The sequence below is a fragment of the Scardinius erythrophthalmus genome (genome assembly GCF_964197995.2).
Source record: "Scardinius erythrophthalmus genome assembly, chromosome: 20".
NCBI classification, from domain to species: domain Eukaryota; kingdom Metazoa; phylum Chordata; class Actinopteri; order Cypriniformes; family Leuciscidae; genus Scardinius; species Scardinius erythrophthalmus.
The window spans coordinates 19,176,976-19,200,932 of NC_138240.1; the positions used below are offsets into that span (position 1 = coordinate 19,176,976).

Below are 23,957 nucleotides of genomic sequence, written 5' to 3' on the forward strand. Positions count from 1 at the left end.
TCTGAGAACACCTTGTTAGTCTTATGGAGTGTGAACGTTCCATAGAGAAACATCCCACATCAGGCAGCTTGTAAATACCCCCAAACTGACTTCCTGTTTGGGGAAATTAAGAATTTTAACAGGACCACCACAGTACGCAAGAGGTTTCATTATAGTCCATGTAAAGTGTTGAGAAATGCTTATAATATATATACACACATTTCTTAACTATTATCATAATTTTTTAATAAACAAGACGGAAATAAAGGAAATAAGACGCTGTCAGTATGAATCACTGCGTCACTAAACTAAGAGATACACAGGTCAATCACTGTTATTTTTACTTTTTATAAACCAACTCCAACGTAAAACCAAGAAAGAAGTCCATAATCTCATTTAAAAGTCTCCTATCATTTTGATTTTGCAACCCATCATTCTAGCCTAGATCATAACCTAGATATACCCATGCCCAATTAGGACCTGATCAATGTGACATCACTGAACTCCAGACAACAGTTGCAGCTGGTAGTCGACCGTCCGGAAATAGACAGACAGGGAGAAGTGAATAGCAGGGGTTGTGAATTTGGGTGGGGGATTAGAAGCTCATGCTTTTAGATCCCTTTGTGCCAAGGGGAGGAGAGAAGTGGAGAGGGGGTGGACCAACCCCAAATCCACTGCCTGTTGGAAATGAAGAGAGGGACAGAGAGAGAGAGAGAGAGAGAGGAGTAGAATAAGTTAGTGCAACAGAGGTGATGGACTTAGTCCAGTAAGACTGACAGGGAACACACAAACTCCTCCTGAGGGCTGAGAAGAACATGCTGGTGGACTTTCCTTGCCTTTCAATACCACAAATGAACAGAGGAACCTACATCTATAGCACTTAACAGAGATATCTGCTGATCTTCTGAAGTCTTCAAAGCCCACTTCTTTCAAGCTCCTTAAAATACTTGACTTGCTATCTTAAAAGTCAGAATTTTTCACTTTGTTTAATGTTTTTTACCACTTCTCTTTGAGAAGAGTTCTTGAAGAAGTACTTGTCAGAGTTCTTGAGCAAGGATTCGCAGGATTTGCGTCGCCACACAAACAGAGGTGTTTAATTGAAGACTTTAAAACTGAAGACCTTTCCACTGACACCAAGGACATACTAACAAAGAGAGACAGTAGGGGATTACGACAGACAGAGTGAGAGAGAAAGAGAGAGAGAGAGAGAGAGTGAGTGGGAGAAGAGAGAGGAAAACCCCACAGTGCAATCTCCACAAGTTGTGATGACTATTTCCACAGAGGCACTTTGCACGGTTTCTCTTGGACACTGACGGATTTCAAGAAGGTGCTGTGCAATAGACTGGAATCAACTGGTAAGGTTAAGGTGAGCCCAGAGGCTCCGCTTGCTCTCTAAACATGTGTAATTGCATCTGGCTCACTACAATGCTTGTGCTAATCTTGGAATGAACTTTTAAACACCTGTTTATGTTTGGCTGAAAGTTTGCGTCACTTTTTGTAACACACCGAGTTTTATGTGCTTTGGTAATCGTTTTTAAGCTTCGCCCTCCCACTCCGATCCTGTCATGGGATGTATGGATAAGGTCTGTTGCCCTGGGCGACATCTCTTTCTGATGGTTTAAGTGGAGGGTTAATCTTTGACGGGCTGAAAGAAAGTTATATGGGGTCGTTGAGGACAATAGAAGTGAGAAATTCAGGAATGGTGTGTTTTAGCGGTTCATTTGTCATAAACACACAATGGCTGTTACCAGCAAGGGACCCCAGACGCAATTTAAGACAACAAAGCGGTTGCGTCAATAATGACGTCTGTGAGCATTCAGATCAAAAAGAGTCATTTCCCACGTGTTGAAAGACAGTCTAGACAAGTCTACGAATACACTGAGGTGTGAATGACGGAAAAGGAATTACTAAAGTGGTTTAAAACAGCATGACAAGAAATGTGATGGGGGATTGGTGTACACAATATATCTTTTAGTTTTATGAATTGTAATTATAAGTTTTGGAATTAGAGAAAGGAAAGGAAGAGGGATGTAAGGCAGGGATGGAGGGAGGTAGAGTAAGTTAAACATCCCGAAATGTTTGGAAGGGACAGGATGCAGGAGAGTTGACTGTGGATGTGTCTCTTTGTTTTATTCCCCAGGAAGCTTTTTTCCATCTAGGGATCAGAACGGAGGCAGACTTCTCAATCAGGCTTTGTTCAGCCATGGTTCTGTTTGAATAAGATAGAGCTTACGAGTTTTCAAAATCAGAGTATCTCAAGTACTCTCTTTATGGACGGGCATGCCATGGCAACAAAATACACAAAGCTCATAATTGCAACTGTATACAAAGCACTCAGGATTGTTTATACAATGGTCTAGACCCAGGGTTTTTGACTAGGGGTCCCTGAAGCAACTCCAGGAGGTCTGCAGAAAGGAACAAGTAGATTTTGCTTATGTTTTAAATATATTAATGAAAATGTTTTAAATCAAAGTGATTAAAAGTCTTACCAAAATCTATCTAGATTTTTCATACTGGGGGTCCGTCTGGGTGCAGGGACCCTGGGACTGTAAAGCTTGGAAACTCCTGGTTTAGCAACCTGATCTCATTAATATCTCATACATATTAATATTAATGTCTGGGTGCAGGGACCCTGGGACTGTAAAGCTTGGAAACTCCTGGTTTAGCAACCTGATCTCATTAATATCTCATAAATATTAATATTTGCAGGTATTCATACATAATTTTAGTACTATTAATACATGCAAGAACTATTGAAAATACGCTGAAGAGTATAATATGGATGCATTGACAGCATCTGTAAAAGTCTTTACAATTGAAAAATGTGTATTTATATTTTATTTGTACTATTCATTTATTTGTAATATTATCTCACCGATTTAATACAATAAAATAAATTTAATTCCACTAATGTAATATTCTACGAACCTAAAAGGATTCGTAAATATTTGTATATCCCTAAATTGTTTAAATGTTTGTTTTAAAGTTGTAAATTGCTTGTAATTAGACATTTATAATGTTACAAATGTTTTCTATTTCAAATAAATTATTACTGAAATAGAATGCTAATTTGTTAATTACAACTCAAATTCAGTTTGCTGCTCACACAAAGGCTTCAGAAGACTTGCCATTTTTATGGTACTTTTATGGTAGCCTGACAATTTCAGTCATCAATTAGTACTTATTGTGTGGGAAAGGGCAACTTCAACATTCTGCTAAACTTCAGAATCAACATCTCATTTTGTGTTCTACTACACAATGATGTTGGGTGAACTATCCCTTTAAAAGAACATGACACTGTAGAAAATGTACACTAATGACACACAAAAAAGGGCAATTGTTAAATGTGCAAAGGGCCTGTGTTTAGTCTCATTAGTCTGAGTGCTCTGCTAACCTACATAGATATAACTTCACAGTCAGAGCTAATTTGTGAGAGGCACACAGGCACAAGTGTGAGGTGAGGACTTCATCAGCCTTCACCATCCTCTCTCTCTCTCTCTCTGTGTGTGTGTGTGTGTGTGTGTGTGTGTGTGTGTGTGTGTGTGTGTGTGTGTGTGTGTGTGTGTGTGTGTGTGTGTGTATGTGAGAGAGAGATTGTATGGCAGCTTGGCTCACTCTAATGAGGGGCGGAATTCAAGGAATGCCACGCTAAGGTTGAAATGAGAAGGGCAGGCGAGATAACAAGGGGATGATGGAGCAATAGGGAAAGACTGAAAGAAGACATAGAGAAGTTGTGTCCCCTTACTCCCTAATCAATGATTCAAACACTGCTATTGTGCCACAGGAAGTCAGACCAAACAATAGTAATACCAGTTAATGTAAATGACTGCACACTGCACTAATGTTATTGGTTATGATCAGTCCGTTTCAATTCATGAGTTTGACTTGGCCATAACTGGGCAATTTCAGAAAAACAGTTAATTAGTTGATTAATTATCATAGCTGGTCAATCATTTTAAGCATTAAGTAATATATTAATAATTTAACAAATTATTATTTTAAGTATGAGTTTGACTAAGTATTCCTTTTTATTTCTTGATATAGAATACATTTTTCCTTAACTCATTATATATAAAGTTCAACACTTTCAAAATGAATTTTTCATAACAAAACAAAACAAAACAAAACAAAATTTTAGTGAATACATCAGTAAACTAGAGCATAATGGGAAATTAAGTGGTTTCAAACAAGGATTATTGATATCGTGTAATGATCTGGAAACATAATACATTGTGAATATGATAACATGTTTAATTGGTAATTCTGAATAAAGAAATGTAAAATGTATTTTAAAATTAAATTGAATTAAATTGAAAATTAAATTATGAAGAACAAATCTGCATCATGCACCTTAGTTTCAATTCAAATTCAAGAATTAAATGTTATGTTGTTATTGGTGCAAAACAAGGCAGAACTTGTTTCTATCAGTTATTGTTCTTTCTCTTTTAAAAGGTGTTTCTTTATCTTTTATAAGGCGTATGTGGAATAGTTCAATAGCAGTTCAGACATGCTGTAGCTTGTAAGTCATGCCACATCTGTAATGGAACACTGGACGAGGTAAACTTCACTTTGGCCTGTCGGGACACTTCTCAAGGTGCGTGTCAGAAGGACAAACTCTGGAGGATTTTATTCCCACCAAGGGAGTAATGACAGCTCTCTGGATGAGGCAGATGTGCTTTCTCTTGCCCTGCTGCTCACACAGACATTGCACCACAGAGGAAAGCAATTCCACTGTCTCTTTATGCTAGTTGGGGAGTCCTGGCTCTTAGACTTGGGGTCTCCATTGAATTTCTTTGTCACACACTCTTAAACATCTTATGTTCCACTCAGAGAAACCACAGGTATCCCCCTTCCTAGACACTCACACACGAGCACAGAAACATAGGCACATGCTCACACACCACAGTGAAACCACATACCGCCCGCAGCATTAACTCACACGAGACGTTGCCTGTTGTAATGCCCCACTGTCCGACACTCTGTCAGTATATCCAACAAGTCGCAAGTCCAACCTATCATTATTGGTCTGTTACAGCGGCACAAGGGGGTTCCTTAGCCTCTCATGAAATACACTCTCTAGTGGAAACCATCATTATTTTTTTCCTTTTAGGAAACTTTTTTCTTTTCTTTTTCACTTGAGAGAGATTCACCACAGTTCAAAAGTTAGGGGCCAATTTTTCAATTTTTTTAAAATGCCGACAACATTTTAAAAAATGTTTTTTTTTTGTTTTTTTTTAAAGAAGTCTCTTATGCTAACCAAGGCTGCACTCATTTTAATGGAAAAATACAGCAAAAACAGTGATTTAATATAGAACAAATATTTCTTTCTACTTAAATATATATTTCAAAAAAGTAATTTATTTTTGTGATGTCAAAACTGAATTTTCAATAGCCATTACTTCAGTCTTCAGTGTCACATGATCCTTTAGAAATCATTCTAATGCTGCTTTGACGCTCAAGAAACATTTCTGATTATAATCAATGTTGAAATCAGATGTTTTTTTGTTTTTTATTGTGAAAACCCTGATACATTTCTTTAAGGACTTTTTGATTAATAGAAAGTTAAACACGTTAAATATATTTTAAAATGTCTTTACTGTCACTCGATCAATTTAATGCATCCTTGCTGAATAAAAGTATTAATTTGTTTAATAAAACCATACTGACCTCTTTTAAAGAATAAGTAATAGACTAAAAGATTCTGCTAAGAAAAAAAAGGTCCACTACAAAATACAAAACAATGGCCTAGCAACAAGATGAACACGTCAACATTGTTATTATAATATTAAAGGGTTAGTTCACCCAAAAATGAAAATTCTGTCAGTAATTACTCACCCTCATGTTGTTCCAACCCCGTAAGACTTTCGTTCATCTTCGGAACACAAATTAAGATATTTTTGATGAAATCTGAGAGCTGGATCACTCCTCCAGCAGGCTTATGGGCACCTTAACTTGCTGGCCCAGAAAATGTATTAAAGACATCGTTAATATAGTCCAAGTGACTCCAGTGGCTCAATCTTAAGTTTATAAAGTGACGAGAATACTTTTTGTGCGCTAAAACAAACAAAATAACGACTTTATTCCACTTTTCATTTCCTTCTCTCTGGACCTCGAGTCTTTCTGCCTAGTGTTTAAGCGTAGCGCGTCTGTGTTTCACGTCACCACGTATCACCCATGACCAGAGTCGCCCAATAGTGAGCCTACGTGGTGACGTGAAACACAGACGTGCTACGCTATTACACTACGTAAAAAAAAACTCGAGGTCCAGAGAGAAGGAAATGAAAAGTCGTTAATTTTGTTTGTTTTTGCGCACAAAAAGTATTCTCGTCGCTTTATAAACTTAAGATTGAGCCACTGGAGTCACTTGGACTATATTAACAATGTCTTTAATACATTTTCTGGGCCAGCAAGTTAAGGTGTCCATAAGCCTACAGGAGGAGTGATCCAGCTCTCAGATTTCATCAAAAATATCTTAATTTGTGTTCCGAAGATGAACGAAAGTCTTACGGGGTTGGAACAACATGAGGGGGAGTAATTACTGACAGAATTTTCATTTTTGGGTGAACTAACCCTTTAAGTCAATACCTGAGACACAAACACAACTTCCGCCGTTTGTGTGAAATAAGAGATAATCTTTTAAAGATGGGTATTAGGAAATATCCGATACTGAATCCAACGATTGACTAATCAGAATTGATTATGCCAGAATATTAAAATCAAGAGAAACTGAATCCGATTTGATTGGAGCAGCTGTTTTTGCTAGAAAATCCAACTTTAGATGGTTACTGTGTTTTGGAACATGTTAACTGGTTTCTAGCTGGTCACTAGCTTGCAAACCATCTGGAATCAGCAACAGACCAGCTACCAGCTGGTCAAAGCAATCAGTCAGTTTAGGAGGTAAGGATTGTTTTTGGAAAATTAATAACCTGCTTGGACTAGCTAATGATGAGTTTAGACAGCTACCATGTTTCAAAACACAGTTACCGGCTTAAGATGGATTTTCCAATAGGCGTCTCTATTAATCCTTCTTGTCAGTCAACAGCTTTTAAAATTTCCGACAGTCGATCTGTCAGTAAGATTAGAGAGACAAAAGCAGTTTGTGAGGAGCACGAGACAAGAGTCTTAATCAAACGTGTCCAGACAGCAGAATGGGGACAGCAGAATGACATGTTTACCATGAGACAGAAAACAGCACGAAGTTTACAGTACTGTGTGTCTTGCATCTTTTTTTTTCTGTCAGGATTATATAACTTAATATCAGTGGCCGGAAATATGAAAATAATTTGGCAGGACAAATAAGACAGATACTACGTAAACAACTCTAAAATCATCTCTCATGTTTGTGTGCAGTTTAAACAGTAAGAACATGAAGGGTCCTGTCAAAGCTGGGAGAAAGAGAAGGATAAATACAGAGAGACAACAAGAATTGCAATGCGAGCTGACTATTAGATGAATTTTTCTGCACTGTCTCAGTGGTGAAGTCATGATGTGGACAGACAGATTGCAGGTTTCCTGTGCATTTGCTGACTTCATCAGCAAAGGTCTGTTATTTCGGTAACTATGTATAAACAGCCACAATAAAATAAACAACCTGAATTGTGTTGCATCAATCCTCTATCCTCCACAACACAGAGACAGCTCGACAAGCAGAAATGTTAATACTAGTGGTAAAATGTTTCATTCAGTAAAAATCCATCCATTAGTGCTAATACTTCTAAAATCTCCCTAATGTTAACACGGAATCGACTCCCCTCTGGCTGTCCTCCCAGAATATGTTATAAAACAAAACTAATGAGCACTGCAATTCCCTTTTCTCCAGATAATTCCCCAAAAAACTCTGCTGTCAGCTTTGTACTGTATGTTTTCGTGCCATGATGATAACAGGCTGAAAAGATATGTTGGACAAGCTTTTGGAGAAAAAGAGATCTATAAAGTATAAGATGCTAAAAGATGCCAAAAGATGCCGTGTCTAGTCCACACCAGGGGCGAGGGGCTCGACGCAATGCGACATAAGCAAATAGAACCTTTATATTCAGTGATGCGGTCAACACTAGATGCGGCAACACAACAAATTCCTGTCAGTAAACTGATGCTCTGTTCCAGTTAAGGGCTCGCTCTACTTCTGACACAAAGAACAAATAGATTTGCAACGGTCGCTTTTTCTCGTCCACTGTAGACAGCCACAAGCTGTTGACAAATGCCACGTCCGTTGTAGACACAGTGTTAGTGTGCATTAGAAACTTTTATTAGTGACTCTTTCTCAGTTTAAGTGAGTCTTTCTGCAGGTTACACTGTTAAAGGGTTAGTTCACCCAAAAATGAAAATGTTGTCAGTAATTACTCACCCTCATGTTGTTCCAACCCCGTAAGACTTTCGTTCATCTTCGGAACACAAATTAAGATATTTTTGATGAAATCTGAGAGCTGGATCAGTCCTCCTGCAGGCTTATGGACACCTTAACTTGCTGGCCCAGAAAATGTATTAAAGACATTGTTAATATAGTCCAAGTGACTCCAGTGGCTCAATCTTAAGTTTATAAAGCGATGAGAATACTTTTTGTGCACAAAAACAAACAAAAATAACGACTTTATTCCACTTTTCATTTCCTTCTCTCTGGACCTCGAGTCTTTTAGTGATCCAGCACTCAGATTTCATCAAAGATATCTTAATTTGTGTTCCGAAGATGAACGAAAGTCTTACGGGGTTGGAACAACATGAGGCTGAGTAATTACTGACAGAATTTTCATTTTTGGGTGAACTAACCCTTTAAGTCAGTAGGTGGTGACAAGTGACTGTCTTTATGAGTGAGTCACTGAATCATTCAACGGATTCATTAAAACACATTTATTCATTCGTGAACAAAACAAGTGACAGTCTTTATAAAAGTCAATGAATCATTCACTCAGTCGATTAATTCAAAAACAGTTTCATTCAGGAACAAAATAACTGCCTTTGAGTGAGGCATCGAATCATTCACTTAACCGATTAAGTTATAAAAAAACAAGTTAATTCATGAATGAAAAAATTATTTGTGTGTGTGTCATTGAATCATTTATTCAAATCATTCATTCATACCCACTGATTCATTCATGAACGAAACAAGAGACTGTTGCTGAGTCCCAATTCGCATACTATCCGTCCTAAATAGTATGCGAAACTAGAATTAGTACGTCCCAAATCGTAGCATGTTGAAATGAGTCTTCCAAAGATACCCGGATGGTCTACTATTTCCGGTTAGAATTCGAAGTGCAGATCAATGCACACTCTAACGGCTAATATTGCCCACAACCCATTGCGTGCGGGAGGGAGGAGCTTTGCGGTGATGATGGTGATGTAAACCTGGCAGTCGGATGCAGCAACGGAGATGCGCCCTCAGTTTTTAAGTGTAAGAATTCAAATGTTTAACCCTAATTAAAGTTATATTTTATTGTCTCGTAATATTAATGGGTTTATGTTGTGCCAAAAAAGTACCGTGTTTATCTTGTAGGGTCCGACGAAGATACAGAGCGCCTCATTGCAGGCTACAAAACAATAAATAAAAAGGCTCTAGTAGCCTACAGTGTCATGCAAGTGTCTTTTTTATGTATTTCTGTTTCTGTCTGACTTATATGTTAACTTTATCAGTCCAACCAAAGAAACATGGTTACTACACTTTTACTATAGTAAAAGCATGGTTCATTTTCATCGGGGTATTTTTAAGTATTATACATAAGTATAAGATTAAGTATAAAATACGTTAAACAATAGTTACACTATAAACTTTAAATATTTTAACTCAGAAAATAAGTAGCACTAGCTTTCGTTACACACATTTGCACATGAACGTCAGAACCAGCCGCCTCACAAACGACCTGCGTTTGGTTGATCTACGACGACGCCCTGCTTCACTCCTCAATTTGGTAAACACATTGTAAATGTATTGTGGAAAAAAAGATGGGAATAGTAAATAAAATTATATTGGATATATAAGAATGAATGGAATGTTAAATGTTTTGTTAACAGTCGCGGTGTGCGTAACTAGGCAACCACGTTCAAGTTCACGTTGCATGACTTCATCGAAGTATGTCCCAGAACGTGCATACTTTTTTGCTACACACTCAAAAGTATGTACTTTTTCATCACAAAAAAAGTACATACTTTTAGGTCGTAGTATAAGTAGGCGAATTGGGACTCAGCCTGTCTTTATGAGCGAGTCATTAAATCATTCACTTAAAGCAGCGCTATGCAGCTTTGCTGATTTCTTCGCTGTTTTCTCGCTTTTTGCCCGTGGGTTTCTCTATAGAGCTCCCCCTACAGCTTCGGAATAGATATTTGACAATACTGACGACACCCCCTCACATCTTCTCCCTCTGGTCATGTGCATTTGTTTTCAAAGAATCCGGCGAACGCACGGAGCCATGTCCACTGAGGTATGTATGATACACAGAAGGCTAGTATATAAATGTTTAGATAGTGTATGTGTGCAGTGCCGTAAAGCAATTCGTTACAACGCGAGACCTGATATCACGCGATAATTCCTGACGCTGCAAGTTGCAAGGGTGGTTTTTCGGCTCACAGGCGCTTTGGGGGGTGCGAGACGACCACCATTCAACCCAAAAAAAGTCATATAACTATTCCAATGACTCCGAAGCTGTTCGGTCAAGGTAAAAAAGTTACTTAGTTCACCTTTAATTGATTTAAAAAAAAAAAAAAAGAATTAATTAACTCATGAAACAAGTGATAGTTTTTACGAACAAGTCATTGAATCTTTCAACTCAACTGATTCGTTCAAAAACACTGATACATTCAGAAACAAAATACCATTATTGTGTGTTGCTCGGAAATACAATGATTAAAAGGAATTGTCTCAAAAGTAAGGTACTCAATTTTATTAAAAAAACTGTTGTATAAATAAATACCATTCTAATATTCAGTATGATGTAAGAAGCTGAATAACTTATAACTTGCCTGCATTTGTCAGAAACAACGCATGAGTAGTGAATCTGTGTATGTGTGTGGAGATCAGAGAACCCGCTCGCAGTGGGTCAGAAAGGTGTTGAACAGCGGCAATCCACAACTCAATCCACCAGCAGCGTTCAATTAAAGTTCCCAAAGATGAAGCGCTCTAGTTATATTTTCTTAGGAGATGTGTTTTCCAAAGCCTTTACAGGCATCTCTCCTTCCACACCCCAGGGCTGCTTTCCCAATAATATGCTTGCTCTCTTTGAAACTTGAGGTAAACAACACAAAGTGGCTTCATTTCATGAATATAAAAGGCCATGTGTTGTGTTATTACAGGGCTTCTAATAGAGGTCGTTATGTAACTTGTATTTTCATTGTGAATAAATAAATCAGACTAATAAATCTTGTCTTACCTTCTTGGAGACTGAATTCAAATGACAGTCATCCTTTGGAAGCAGGTGTCAAATTTGCTCTGTCTTCGCATTTATCATACCAACATGTTATCACTCATACAAACATACCAAGCACTGCACGTTTTACGTTTTAAAGTGCCATTCACACCAAAATGTTCTTGCATTTAATATCGCAAGTGTGAAAGAACAGGTTCTCAAGTCAAGTTTCTTTTTTTCTTTTAACTTGACATGCTGTTTTAAAAAATGCAGCACAAAGGTCAAATAGGTCCATCATATTGATGGATATTTATATTTAAACACAATAAGTTACATTTAAACGTGAGACGCAACAGAACGAAAAAAATAGCCCAGGGTCTTGTGATGTGTTTTAAAAAAGTTGACTATCTTGAAAACTTGACACTTCGTTGTTCTATGGTGCTCATTTGTAAGACGCTGAAAAGAAGCGAGACATAGCGCAATGGTCAAATATGTCCATGTAGAGTATGTTTACACAGAAAACAATTAAAAAGCAGAGCAGTGGAACTCAAAAACCTGCTCTGCATGAACCGGCCCTAATTCAATATCAATTTTCTTGTAAGCTTTGTTAGGCAAGGTTTATGCACGCCTTGCACAATGCATTATGTGTAATACATTCTTAATCAGAGTAAAATCCCATTGCTTGTATGAACTAGAACTACATCAGATTTTCCATTCTCCCTCAGTGATGTTTAAGCCTATGGCAATGTTCAGATAACCAAGTGCCGTCATCGAGAACTTCATATGGCAGCTTACCAAATCAGAGCAGACTCCTGCCAGGACACACATGCTGACCAAACAATCCATTCAGCAGCATTAAACTCTCTGTTTCACCCTGCAATTGAGGCAGCTCCATTGTTCAACAGGATATTTGATTTTGCCTGTGTGGTCAAAACTGGTCTCATTATGACAACAATGTAATTGTAACTAAAACTATTAGGAGTTGTTTTCATTCATTAAACTAAATCTGAAATATTGCCTTGGCAGCTAACTGAATTAAAATAAGTTTTAAATGTCAAAATTACAAAAACTAAACCTGAAATAAAGCTAAAAAATAAATATTTAAAACAAAAACAAAAAGGCAAAAGCACATAAAATCACTAAAACTAAAATTAAAATGAATGAAGTTAATTCTAAATATTAATAAATACTACAATAATAATAAGAATAGTAATAATAATAATAATAGTAATAATAATACTCTAATTAAATAATACTAAAATAAACACTGCTAACAAGCCACTGCACTAAAAGCGAATTAATGCTGATGTTGGATTCAGTTCTTGCAAAAGATACTGCTGTGATGAGTTGTATTTTTTAGGACATAAAATAGGGGTTTTACTTGTTTAATATACAATCTTGAACAAATAAAAAAAGTGTAAAAAAATAATTAATTAATATAACTATAATTTTTTTTTTTTGGATGAACTTGAATAAATTGGTTCGCAACGATGAATCATCAGACATTCCAAACGTTTATGAAAGAGGACGCAAAGAGAGTGTTTGAGTGAGATTCAAGTCCAGTAGCTCCAGCGAAGCCAAGAAGTTACAGAATATGGGGCTGCAGAGCCTCATTATTCCTCTGCTGTGAGGGTCAGCCACACTGCTGTCTGCTTCTCCATCAGTGCTGGAGAAACATGATGGCTTGCCAGACCAATTCTCCCAGGGAAACCTGATCTGTCCCCAAAGTTTAAGAGCTTCCATGACTGGGTTAGAAACAGGGGCATCCCACTGACTCTGTAGTAGTAAGCTCACTAGCATGACTGAGGTTGAGTGAGGTGTCAGATCTTCTGTCTAGATCAGTTGGGGTTGTGTTAGCTCAGTTAAGCTAGGCCTGTCCAGACAGATAGAGGAGGATATTAGCCTCATACCTCCCATACGCCTCTAGGATGGAAAAAATATATCCTTATACCCTTAGGATTGTGGTATTAAAGTAAAGATTTAAAGGATTACTGTTCCAATGGTTCCGGCAATGACTTAAGGAATTATATGCACAAAGGCAACTTTAATTGTTATGATGTGAAAGCTTGACCTGAGGGTCAATGAAAAATAAGAAAAATTGTCAATAGTGTAGTGATGTACAAAGCACAACTCACACTAAAGTTTAAACAAGCAGCTTTATGTTGGTCAAAGTGATGAATCCACAACATCAAATACATTTTTTTGCAAAACATGCATTGAAAAATCTTTCATCCGTACGTGAAATTCCTGATCGTGTGGATTCCTTTTGAAATGACTGGACTTCGCTCACGGAAATTTGCTAAACAATAGTAAAAGTAAAAGAAAAGGTAAAATTTTGTTATTCCAAATATCATGACTTATTAATTCATAAATATTATGTTGCGCCACGCTATATTATAACCTGAACTAATCTTGTCATAAAAAGGTCAAATTATCAGATTTTAAGAGACTTACTGACAAAAGATCATGGCAAACAACTTAAGGTTCTAAAAAAATATTATTTTTAATCAATCAAAAAATGAATGTCATTCTTCCTTCTCTACTGATGTATTTCACAGGTGTGTGTGGCTATGGATGTTCCTGTGCTAGTATGGCTGGTGTTGCTCCTGGCGAGTAGACAGTTTCCTGAAACGGATTGCAGCACTCAGGAGTTTGACAGCAGTGATGAAGGTCCAGAGGTTGAATTCCTATCGACCTCTCGCACACGGCGGGCCCCCGAGCCTCCTCCGCAGGACAAGTGCTCCTACACCTTCATTGTACCCCAGCAGAAGGTTACAGGAGCCATCTGTGTGAACTCCAAGGCGCCTGAGGCCATGCTGGAGAACCGTGTCAATAAGCAGGAGCTGGAACTTCTCAACTCTGAGCTGCACAAGCAGAAGAGACAAATCGAGACTCTGCAGCAGCTTGTAGAAGTCGACGGCGGCATCGTCAACGAGGTGAAGCTTCTGCGCAAGGAGTCCCGTAACATGAATTCCAGAGTGACGCAGTTATACATGCAGCTGCTGCATGAGATCATCCGTAAGAGGGACAACGCGCTGGAGTTGTCGCAACTGGAGAACAAGATTCTCAACCAGACCTCCGAGATGCTGCAGCTTACAAACCGCTATAAAGATCTGGAGCATAAGTATCAGCACCTCGCCTCACTGGCCAATAACCAGTCAGCGCTCATTGCCCTTCTCGAGGCACAGTGTCAGAGGGGACCACCGGTTGTGGTCCCCAGGGTACCAGCCCAGCCTCAGCCTCAGCCTCAGCCCCAACCACAACCTCAACCCAGACCCTCACCACCCCTCACTAAGCCTACGTTTAACCGAAACAACCAGATCACCAACGAGATCCAGAGCGATCAGAACCTCAAAGTGCCACCCGCCCTTCCTCCCACCATGCCAGGAGGAACTCACAGCCCGTCCACCACAAACAAACCCTCAGGTGAGTCGCAGCTTCATTCCTTCAGTGGTGCATGTACTATTTGAAAATAAGAGTATAGGTTTTACAAAACTTTCTAACAGAACACATTTACCATTCAACTTTACCATTGAAAAAGTTTGTGGCCAGTAAGTATTCAGGAAAGATGCATTAAATTGATCAAAAAAGTGACAGTAAAGATATGTATAGTACTTCAAAATATTCCCATTTCAAATAAATGATGTCCTTTTGAACTGTCTAATAATCAAAGAAGCCTGGAAAAATGTTTTCAACATTGATAATAAATATACATGTTTCTTGAGCATATCAGCATATTAGAATGATTTCTGAAGGATATTTTGTGACACTGAAGTCTGGAATAATGATGCAGAAAATTCAACTTTGCCATCAAAGAAATAAAATATTTTCAAATATATTCAAATAGAAAAAGAGTTTTTTTAAATTATAATGATATTTCACAATATTTATATTTATTTGGTATTTTTCACCAAATAAATGCAACCTTGGTGAGATTAGAGTCTTCTAAAAATGCTAAAAAAGGAAATAAATTCTTATTACCGACCCCAAACTTTTAACGAAGTGTCATTGAAGTTGTCTCAGGTTCATCTATTGCTATCATGGTTTAGACCATTTTTAAACACTTTTAGTAATAAAAAATCATCTAAGAATTTTAAATAGCAAATAGCTTTAATAGCAAAATTGCTGTATAAATGTCAGAATGAACTTTAATGGTTATTGACAACAAAAAATGAAAAGCACAATGTTTCCATTTGATGACTCCTATCCTTGTTTGGTTTTCAGAGGCAATTTCTCACAGTCTTCTATCATTATTCAGCACTGCCTATCAAAGTTCATTCATCTCAAATTCTCTCTGCATAGCGACTCCCACACAGAGATGTGACAATAAACCATCTGTTGTTGTCTCAGCTTTGAAATGCCAACATCCAGTTAGTAAATCTGGTCAGATGATGAATATCAAAAAATATTTTGTGTTGAGTCACACACATTGTTGTAGGAGGACAAAAAAAAAAGTCAAGATCAATTTAATGCAATATATCTAATTTCAGACTGATTGCAATTTTTTTATACATGCTTTTAATACTCTAAAAAGAGAAAAGCCCAATTTTTGTTTGAGTGAAATAATGTAGAAAAAATTAAGTTTACCCCCCCCCCCAAAAAAATACTTGAGTTTAATGTATACTTTTGTTTCACTGATTGCAATGAACATAAGAATATCATGATATAATGTTTTGTTTATATCATTAACTCCAACACCACCATTGTGTCTATTTACAGTAAAATGTAAAACTAGTCAAGACAGTGAAAATGAAAGCTTTCAGTGGCTGTATTTCCACTTCATCTGGTGACATGAGCAATTTCCTGGCTAGGTCTGCCTGCATTAATAGCAAAAGGTTACACAAACTCTCCTCAGTGAGAGTCAAGCTTTCACAATGAGACTACAGTACGAAAAAGAGCTCTGGAAGGAAATAGAAAGAAAGATTCTGGACAGAAGTCAAAAAAGTGAACGAAAGATGGTCAGAAAAAGTCTAAAGTGGCTGAGTTGTGGATGAGTCTGCATTTACACTATATATGTGTGTTCACAGTATGAGGCGTATGGCAATTTCACCCTCTGATTTATGTTCATTTATTTAAAAAAACTGTGTTTGACAATTGCTTGAGATATCTTGCAGCTTTTACTTTGCTTCGACATACATAGATACTGTATATGAAAGGGTATTTAAAAAAAGAGATTCAGAAAAAATTAGTGCTGTCAACCAACTAAAAAAAGTAACTAATTAATCACACGTTTTTCTGTTATTGCGATTAATCACTCCTAACAAAGTTTTTCATGTATTTTTATATTGTAGTAATTTCACAATTAATCTCCAAATTAATGTAGAAACAACATAAAGACTGTATATTTTTAATATTTTATCTAACAGGTAGGAAATATCCAGAAATATTGTTATATTCACTTGTCGTTAGAGATATAGAATCACTTTATCAAACACTTCATATACTTCACTGCTTGATTTATATATTAAATATAGATACATTTTTATTAAAGCTACAAAAGTTATTCATTTAAGAGCAGTGAGTGATTTTCTATTTGTCTTTTGTTCTTTGATTAACATTAATGACAGACAGCAGCAGGTTTATTAGGCAGCTGTCACTTTAAGATCTGACGCACATGACGCAAATCTGATTGTGATTTTGGTGTAATGGTGTGGTCACATTTAACATCATTCAGGGAATTTTAAAGAGCAAAATCCAGTCATTTCAATAGGATTGAGGATGAAATATTTCCCCACACAGATTTCACAACAAGTTCAAGTTGGAAAGCAGAAAAAGAAAGCTGCTTGGTATAAATGTGACGTCTGTGTGATCTGTGGTTCATGGCTACACTTCTGACAATAAAAAATGTACCTTTTTGGCATGATTAAATTTCACTAATGTGACCGCACCTTAAGATTTAGAACCACATGTGAAAGTAGTCCAAATTGGAAGTCTGATAAGCAATTTTTGCTGTTTAAAAACACGCAACAAGACTCAATCTGACAAAAATAGAATTGGTTGACAGTCTAAATGCTGTCGTCAAGACAATTAAGTTGCAGTGATGAGAAAGGAAATAAGAGGATAGGAGAAAGAGCAGGGCAAGGAGGGAAGCAGCACTCTGTTGGAGTGAAGTCATTTATTCCAGTGTTACCAGACATGGGTGACCCAGACATCCCACACAAAACTCAGCCTCAGTGCTCTATCAGGTCTGGGTCTTCCTGCTGGAAAGAAATGGCCTGCTGATGGATTTGCCAAGTTGTTTTAACAAGACCCACACCACTGAAAATCTGTAAGGCCTCTCCGTTTCCTCGTCCTCCCTTCTTCCTACCATATCTCCTCTAAAGTTCACTTGACTTGATGGATTTGTGTTCATCCCCAGTTCATCACCTCATTCATCTCTGTGAATGTTAGCTAGAGTCTTTGTAGTAAAAAGCAGATTTTCTTTCCTTGTCTGCCTTCTCTGCCATTAGACAGTTTTTGCTTACAAAGTGTGAGTCTGTTCTTTCACAGCACTGTCTTTTTCCATCTCTCCCTCATACACAACTAATCTAAACTGTGTCCCTTTGTCTGCCAGATATAACAGCTGCCTTGGTCTAAACTTCTATAAAGCCCCATGAACACCAAAATATTGTCACTGTAAACCAGAAACAGTTAAGAAGTGACTCACCTACTCACTAAAATCAATGTTCAAATTAGAAACAAATGCTTCAAAATATGTACTTCTGAACCTGCTTTTAGCTGTTATGTTCTTGTCGTGATTTCTTTCTTTTCTTCAAATACTTGTTCTTGGCACTAATTTTGCATTAAGTGGCAAGTTTCCATGGTGTAAAATGTTCTACGACCAATTAAACAGAAGGGGGCTTAAACGGAAAGTTTGTAATTTGCTGACAAGCAAACTTCTCCAAGGGAGAGCTAGAAATTGGTGGCTCCGAGATAATGAGGCAAAGTATGTGGAGTGAGGTGCAAATAAATTTGGTAAAATAAAAAGTCAGCCCCAAACAGAAACAAAGTTTTAAAACTAAAATTCTAATCCAGAAATTGTTTGGGATGAATAAACCAAACCACAGCCTTAATGTTATTAATGATAATAATAATAATAATAATAATAATAATGTAATAAATACTGTACAGGTATACATAAAATAAATTCCCACTGGACCATCGGTTTAAAAGGGATCATATGGTCAATTCAGTGACCTACAAAAAATAAAGAATCATTAATATTTCTTTTTCATTTTACAATAGAACTTTTTATGTTGGAACAATGCGTTGCATATAATAATGTCTATTAAATTTGTCTATGTGAGGCATGTCTCTTGAGATTCCAAAAAATCTACTGATCCAATAAAGAAGCAAGTGGTTTAATACATGCTCCTCCTGGGATTGGGAATGCTGGAATGGATTCAGTTTTGTTCACGGTAAGGGGCTAATGAGCCCCGTCTGCGTTGTTATCTTAAATTTGTCAGGTAGTGTGATGGCTCTTACTCTGGCATGCTGTGAAAATCAGCCAGCCAGAGAGATTTCAGAAAAACAGACAAAATCTGTCCCAGTGGAATGTGCACTAGAGGCTATAAATCCAGCGGTCTGAGGTCTGTTATCATAAATACAACCAGAAATATCTAAATTGTAAGTGTGTAAATTATAAGTACTAAAATGAACCATTTTAAATACTACAAGTGAAATGCAAGAAAAACCGATTGGAGCAACATCCTATGTTTCGGTACAAGACACATCCAGCTAATTTTTAAACGTACCGACCAGAGTGATGAAGGGGTTGGAGTGGCTGTGAATGAGGGCCAGCCGTTGGGCATGAGGCCTGTTTTTTATAAGCTGCAAGATGAGAGTAAACACTAAAATGTTCCAGACTACTGTAAGTAAACCACAAGGCCTCAGCAGCGCTTTAAGACGTATATGTAAGATCAGACCTAACAGTAAGGAGAGCAGTTAAAATACACAAATAATAAATGGAACATATGAGATCATGTGCTTTGAGAGCAAAACTTTAAGTTCAAGTCTCAGGTTGTGTTTAGGTTTGACTACTTTCCCTACAGAAAAGACCATAATTAACAACAACTGGTTTCACCAGCTAGGTTTTGCTAGTGAATAGCATATTTGTGCTGCTCCATTAGATAGACCACAACCAAACCAGCATAAGCCAGCCTAGACCAGCATGGAAATTTCCCCCTTTGCTGTTGTTAGTAGCTTTAAGCTGGTATAAAGCAATTAAGCTGGTCTCAGCCCGGCCAAGATAGTTTAGTTCCCAAAACCCCTCTAAAACCAGCCAGCAGACCAGCTTGACCAGGCTGGGAGACCAGCAAACCAGCGTAGTCTGGTTCAAGATATATATTCCCCATTAACAGGGTAGTCAACCCGTCTAGATTTTACCATTTGAAACTGAAGATCAAAGAAAATTTGATTTTGAAGACAACTAATTTATGGATGTCTCTTACTCTGCTTTTCATTGGAAAACTTTGGAAATTGGAGCCTTTCTTGACACATCTCTATAAAAACACTACTCTATGCCCAGGGAACTTTGGAAGTACTCTCTAATCTACTTGCTACTGCATTATTTAACAAATGGGCCTTTCTTTGGCGTTCGTGCCAGCATTATGTTTGGCTGGAATAGCAGAGGCAACTTCCCAGGCCAGAATGGCAGCCAAGGTCAATCCTCTTCTTACGTTAAGAGCTTTTCCAGCTGTGCCACGGATGAACAAGAGACCTAGCGGGAGTAGATACAACTGAGAACGGTGTTCAGGGGGATCCTGAGACTGGCTTTCTTGGATTATGCAATTGTTTCAGCTTTGCACCTGAATTTCCCTTCAAGTAAAAGAATATCTCAGTCTGTCACAGTGTCATATTCCCAGTATGAGATTTGACAGCAACAGACAGAAGACTTCCTATAAAAAGACAAAACTTATCTGAAAATTGAGTATGAGGGAATATATCTTGTTTAAATAAGCTGGGAGTGACTGAGAGGAGTAAATACTGATTGATTTTCCCCTCCTCTTAGGTCCCTGGAAGGATTGTCTGGAGGCTCTGGAGGACGGCCACACTAACAGTGGCATGCACCTAGTGAAGCCGGAGAACACCAACAAGCTGATGCAGGTGTGGTGTGATCAAAGACATGACCCTGGTGGCTGGACGGTCATCCAGAGAAGAATGGATGGCTCCGTCAACTTCTTCAGAAACTGGGAGACATATAAGGTGAGCCAGGAAGATAAATTCTGGCCAGTAATTAACTAAATGTTATGCCCGATAAATGATAAATAGCTGATAAATATGAAAACTGTATGAAACAGTATGAATTGGCCTTTATGCTCACCAAGGCTGCATTTATTTGATAAAAAAAACATAATGTTAAAGTATATTAGTACATTTTATACATAATATTAGTAAATATTATTACTATTTAAAATAACTTTTCTATTATCATTCTAATATGCTGATTTGGTGCTCAAGAAACATATTAGTATTATTATCAATGTTGGGCTCGAAAACAGTTTATTAGGGTTTATTAGTTTTGTGAAAACCATGAAACCATGAAAAGACCAGCATTCATTTGAAATCCAAATCTTTTTAACAGTATACATATGACAATTTAATGCATCCTTGTGAATTAAAAAGTATTAATTTCTCTCCCACAAAAAATAATAAAAATAAAATAAATGCTGACCCCAAGCTTTTGAAAGCTAGAGTACAATTAACAGTGTTATTAAATTGTTAGTGTTTTTAAAGATTACATTTGAACGAATTGTTCTTTACTTATTCAGTTTTCAAAGCCATTTTTATAAACATTCTCTATAATAGAATAATAAAATTAAAGAAGGGTTTTTAAAAGATTTTTTTTTTTATTGTGTTCCATCTGTATGGAAGCTTATTTCCGCCACTGAATAAAAAATAAAAATATCCCACAGAATATCCCACATACTTTTTTCCTCGCAATTATAAAAACCTTTTATACAAAGTGCAGAGAAAAAAACAAGTAAAATAAAAGCCAGTCATCTGAATCCTCATCAAAAAAACAAACAGATCTTCAAAGCCCTGTAGATACAGTATTAAACACAAGTAAAGTTGGAATTACAAGTGCTTCATGGGCTCAGAAAGATGTCTAATGATGCAAAGAATGTGCTGGCAAATGAAAGCAATACCAGAAAAACAAGAAAAAAAAAAAAAAAAAAACAGAGAGAAGAACAAACCCTGCAGCAAGTGGCAATTTTTCAGCCTTAATGACATGACAAAATAATACAGACTAAATAATGTACACTAAAATAACTATTTTACATGGTCCATCTAATACTCAATGTCAGGCGCTCTTCTGTTTTATTACAGCAAGGCTTTGGAAACATTGATGGAGAGTACTGGCTGGGTCTGGAGAACATATACTGGATAACCAACCAGGGGAACTACAAGCTGCTGGTCACCTTGGAGGACTGGTCTGGACGCAAGACGTTTGCAGAGTACGCAAGTTTCCGCCTTGAGCCTGAGACTGACTTCTACAGGCTCAAGGTGGGTCGTTATCATGGCAATGCCGGTGACTCCCTAACTTGGCACAATGGGAAGCAGTTCACCACTCTGGACAGGGATCATGATGTATATACAGGTATCAGTCAATCAATTACAGATTGTCAAAATGTTTCTATAAGCATATAATAATATATATATATATAAATTCATATATAAAACGTTTTATCTCAGGCAACTGTGCACACTACCAGAAAGGAGGCTGGTGGTATAATGCCTGTGCCCACTCAAATCTGAACGGCGTGTGGTACAGGGGAGGGCACTACCGCAGCCGCTATCAGGACGGCGTGTACTGGGCTGAATTCAGAGGAGGCGCCTATTCCCTCAAGAAGGTCGTGATGATGATACGACCCAACCCGAACACCTTCCACTGAGAAGCACATAAAAACAGGGAACGAACTGACAATTGCTCCCACATGGTCGCCATCCACCCTATAAAGTGCAATTCGTTTAGACTGTGGTTTTTAAATTGTTTTGCTTCCTACATGCATAGATATGATAGCAAAAGGACAAACAGGGTCTTGGTTGACGTAACTGAGAAGGAACACCAATTTATCAAACACTACAAAAGGAAGCTCTATTAAGTGCTATTTACATCCATTATCACAGAAAATGAAGTGTCTGATGACTTGGCCTGTTTTCAATCAGTCACCAGGAAGTCATCTAAAAAATATAATGAAAATGATGTGCGTTTCCACTCTAGTTCAATCAAATCAAATGAAAACTGTTCATCTTTAAATATTTAGTGCAATTATGAATCTGTTGTCAGCTGTTTAGATTGCTTTTGTTAAATATGTAAAATAACTGATTAGTACTCATTCGTTGTTATAAGACACAGGACATCCAATCCAGTGATAAACAGCTTACGCATCCCTAGTTTATTCAAAGCTAAGAGAATATATGTTTCCTGATGAGATGAATGACTCATAATTTATTTCAGGGATATCATTTTTAAAATTCATATAAAGGTTGCAGTGTAAAATAATGCACAATTAAACATCTTAAAACAGTCATCGATTTCTCAATCTAAACTGTATTTACTGTGTAAATTAGCTGCTGGTGTCAAATGAAGACCCAACACATTTATGTACATATACGTAATGTTATTGAAAATAATGTGTAATTTGTAATATACTGTAACTGTAACATTTCCCCTAGTATTGTCATACTGTTGCAATAAAATATGTACAGCCACGTGCTTTGTCCGTGAATGGATTAAAAATCAATCTGCCACAGGTGCAGTTCTACTGAGAAAGTTCATGTGCCAAAGTAAAGGGACAAACAATTAATTAAAAAATGCTACACAGACTCAAACAACAAAATAGCTCTTCGACCGTATAATAAATGGGGTCGCACTCTAGTTCAGGGTCCAATTCGTTCTATTAACTAAGACTTCTGCCTCAATAAAGTCCTAATTTCTGCGTATTAATATTTAGTAAGGTAGTTGTTAAGTTTAGGTATTGGGAAGGATTATGGGATGTAGAAAATGGTCATGCAGAATAAGGCATTACTTTATAAGTACTAATAAACAGCCAACATTCTAGTAATATGCATGCCAATAAGCAACTAGTTAATAGTGAGAATTGAACCCTAAACTAAAGTGTTATCATAAATGTTGTGTGTTTATATATATATATATATCGTCGCTGCCCGATGAAAATCACGTATGTCCAAAACGGTTACTTTTCAGGAAGTGAAAAAAATACCATAATTTAAAAGCATATGAACATAGCGTTGTCATACTTGGTATGGCATTTTTAAATGTAGCCATATTCTTGCCAGTGTAATGATATAATCCACATTTGACCAAAATCGAGTTTAAATGGACATACGTGCATATTTTACAGTAACGGTGGTCGATACGCGTTCTTCCGATCATTAATTAGAATGGCCAAGTCGCGTTTCATATTGACAGATGAATACGCTCAGTTTATTAAATAGCCTACGTCTCAGTTTATTAAATACGCTCAGTTTATTAAATATCTCTTGCAAACTATGAAGGGACAATGAATACACTCATTGCTGACCCCAGGGCCGGCGCGTCCATATAACTAGGCAATTGCCTAGAGCGGCACTTTTGTAAGGGCAGCAAAATGTGTGCCAACCGGGAATGAACAATTCACAAAATAGGCTAGGCTATGATCATAT

At 37.3% G+C, this 23,957-nt stretch overlaps 2 protein-coding genes across 5 annotated transcripts in view; one reads left to right on the forward strand and one right to left on the reverse strand.

Annotated features, from left to right (window-relative positions):
* Positions 1-23,957, reverse strand: part of ralgps1 (Ral GEF with PH domain and SH3 binding motif 1) — a gene marked incomplete at its 5' end in the record, with an annotated part of 113,292 nt that overhangs the window by 56,327 nt on the left and 33,008 nt on the right. The gene's annotated exons all lie outside the window — the stretch shown is intronic.
* angptl2b (angiopoietin-like 2b) lies at positions 501-23,059 on the forward strand. Of its 3 annotated transcripts, XM_081349907.1 has the most exons (6): positions 653-1,334; positions 13,868-14,735; positions 20,299-20,492; positions 21,618-21,745; positions 21,788-21,888; positions 21,984-23,004. In XM_081349907.1, the coding sequence occupies exons 2-6, from the start codon at positions 13,880-13,882 to the stop codon at positions 22,181-22,183; spliced, it is 1,479 nt and encodes a 492-aa protein (XP_081206033.1). In that variant the 5' UTR covers positions 653-1,334; positions 13,868-13,879; the 3' UTR covers positions 22,184-23,004. The 3 variants fall into 3 exon arrangements, with proteins under 3 accessions (XP_081206031.1, XP_081206033.1, XP_081206032.1); XM_081349905.1 differs by having other exon boundaries at positions 501-1,334; positions 21,618-21,888; positions 21,984-23,059; XM_081349906.1 differs by having other exon boundaries at positions 720-1,345; positions 21,618-21,888; positions 21,984-23,047.

Excerpts from the sequence above, each read along its gene's own strand:
- angptl2b (XM_081349905.1), top strand. The coding sequence starts at position 13,880 with ATGGATGTTCCTGTGCTAGTATGGCTGGTGTTGCTCCTGGCGAGTAGA. Across the intron at positions 14,736-20,298 it reads CACCACAAACAAACCCTCAG|GTCCCTGGAAGGATTGTCTG; the intron begins GTGAGTCGCAGC and ends CCCTCCTCTTAG. Across the intron at positions 20,493-21,617 it reads GAAACTGGGAGACATATAAG|CAAGGCTTTGGAAACATTGA; the intron begins GTGAGCCAGGAA and ends GTTTTATTACAG.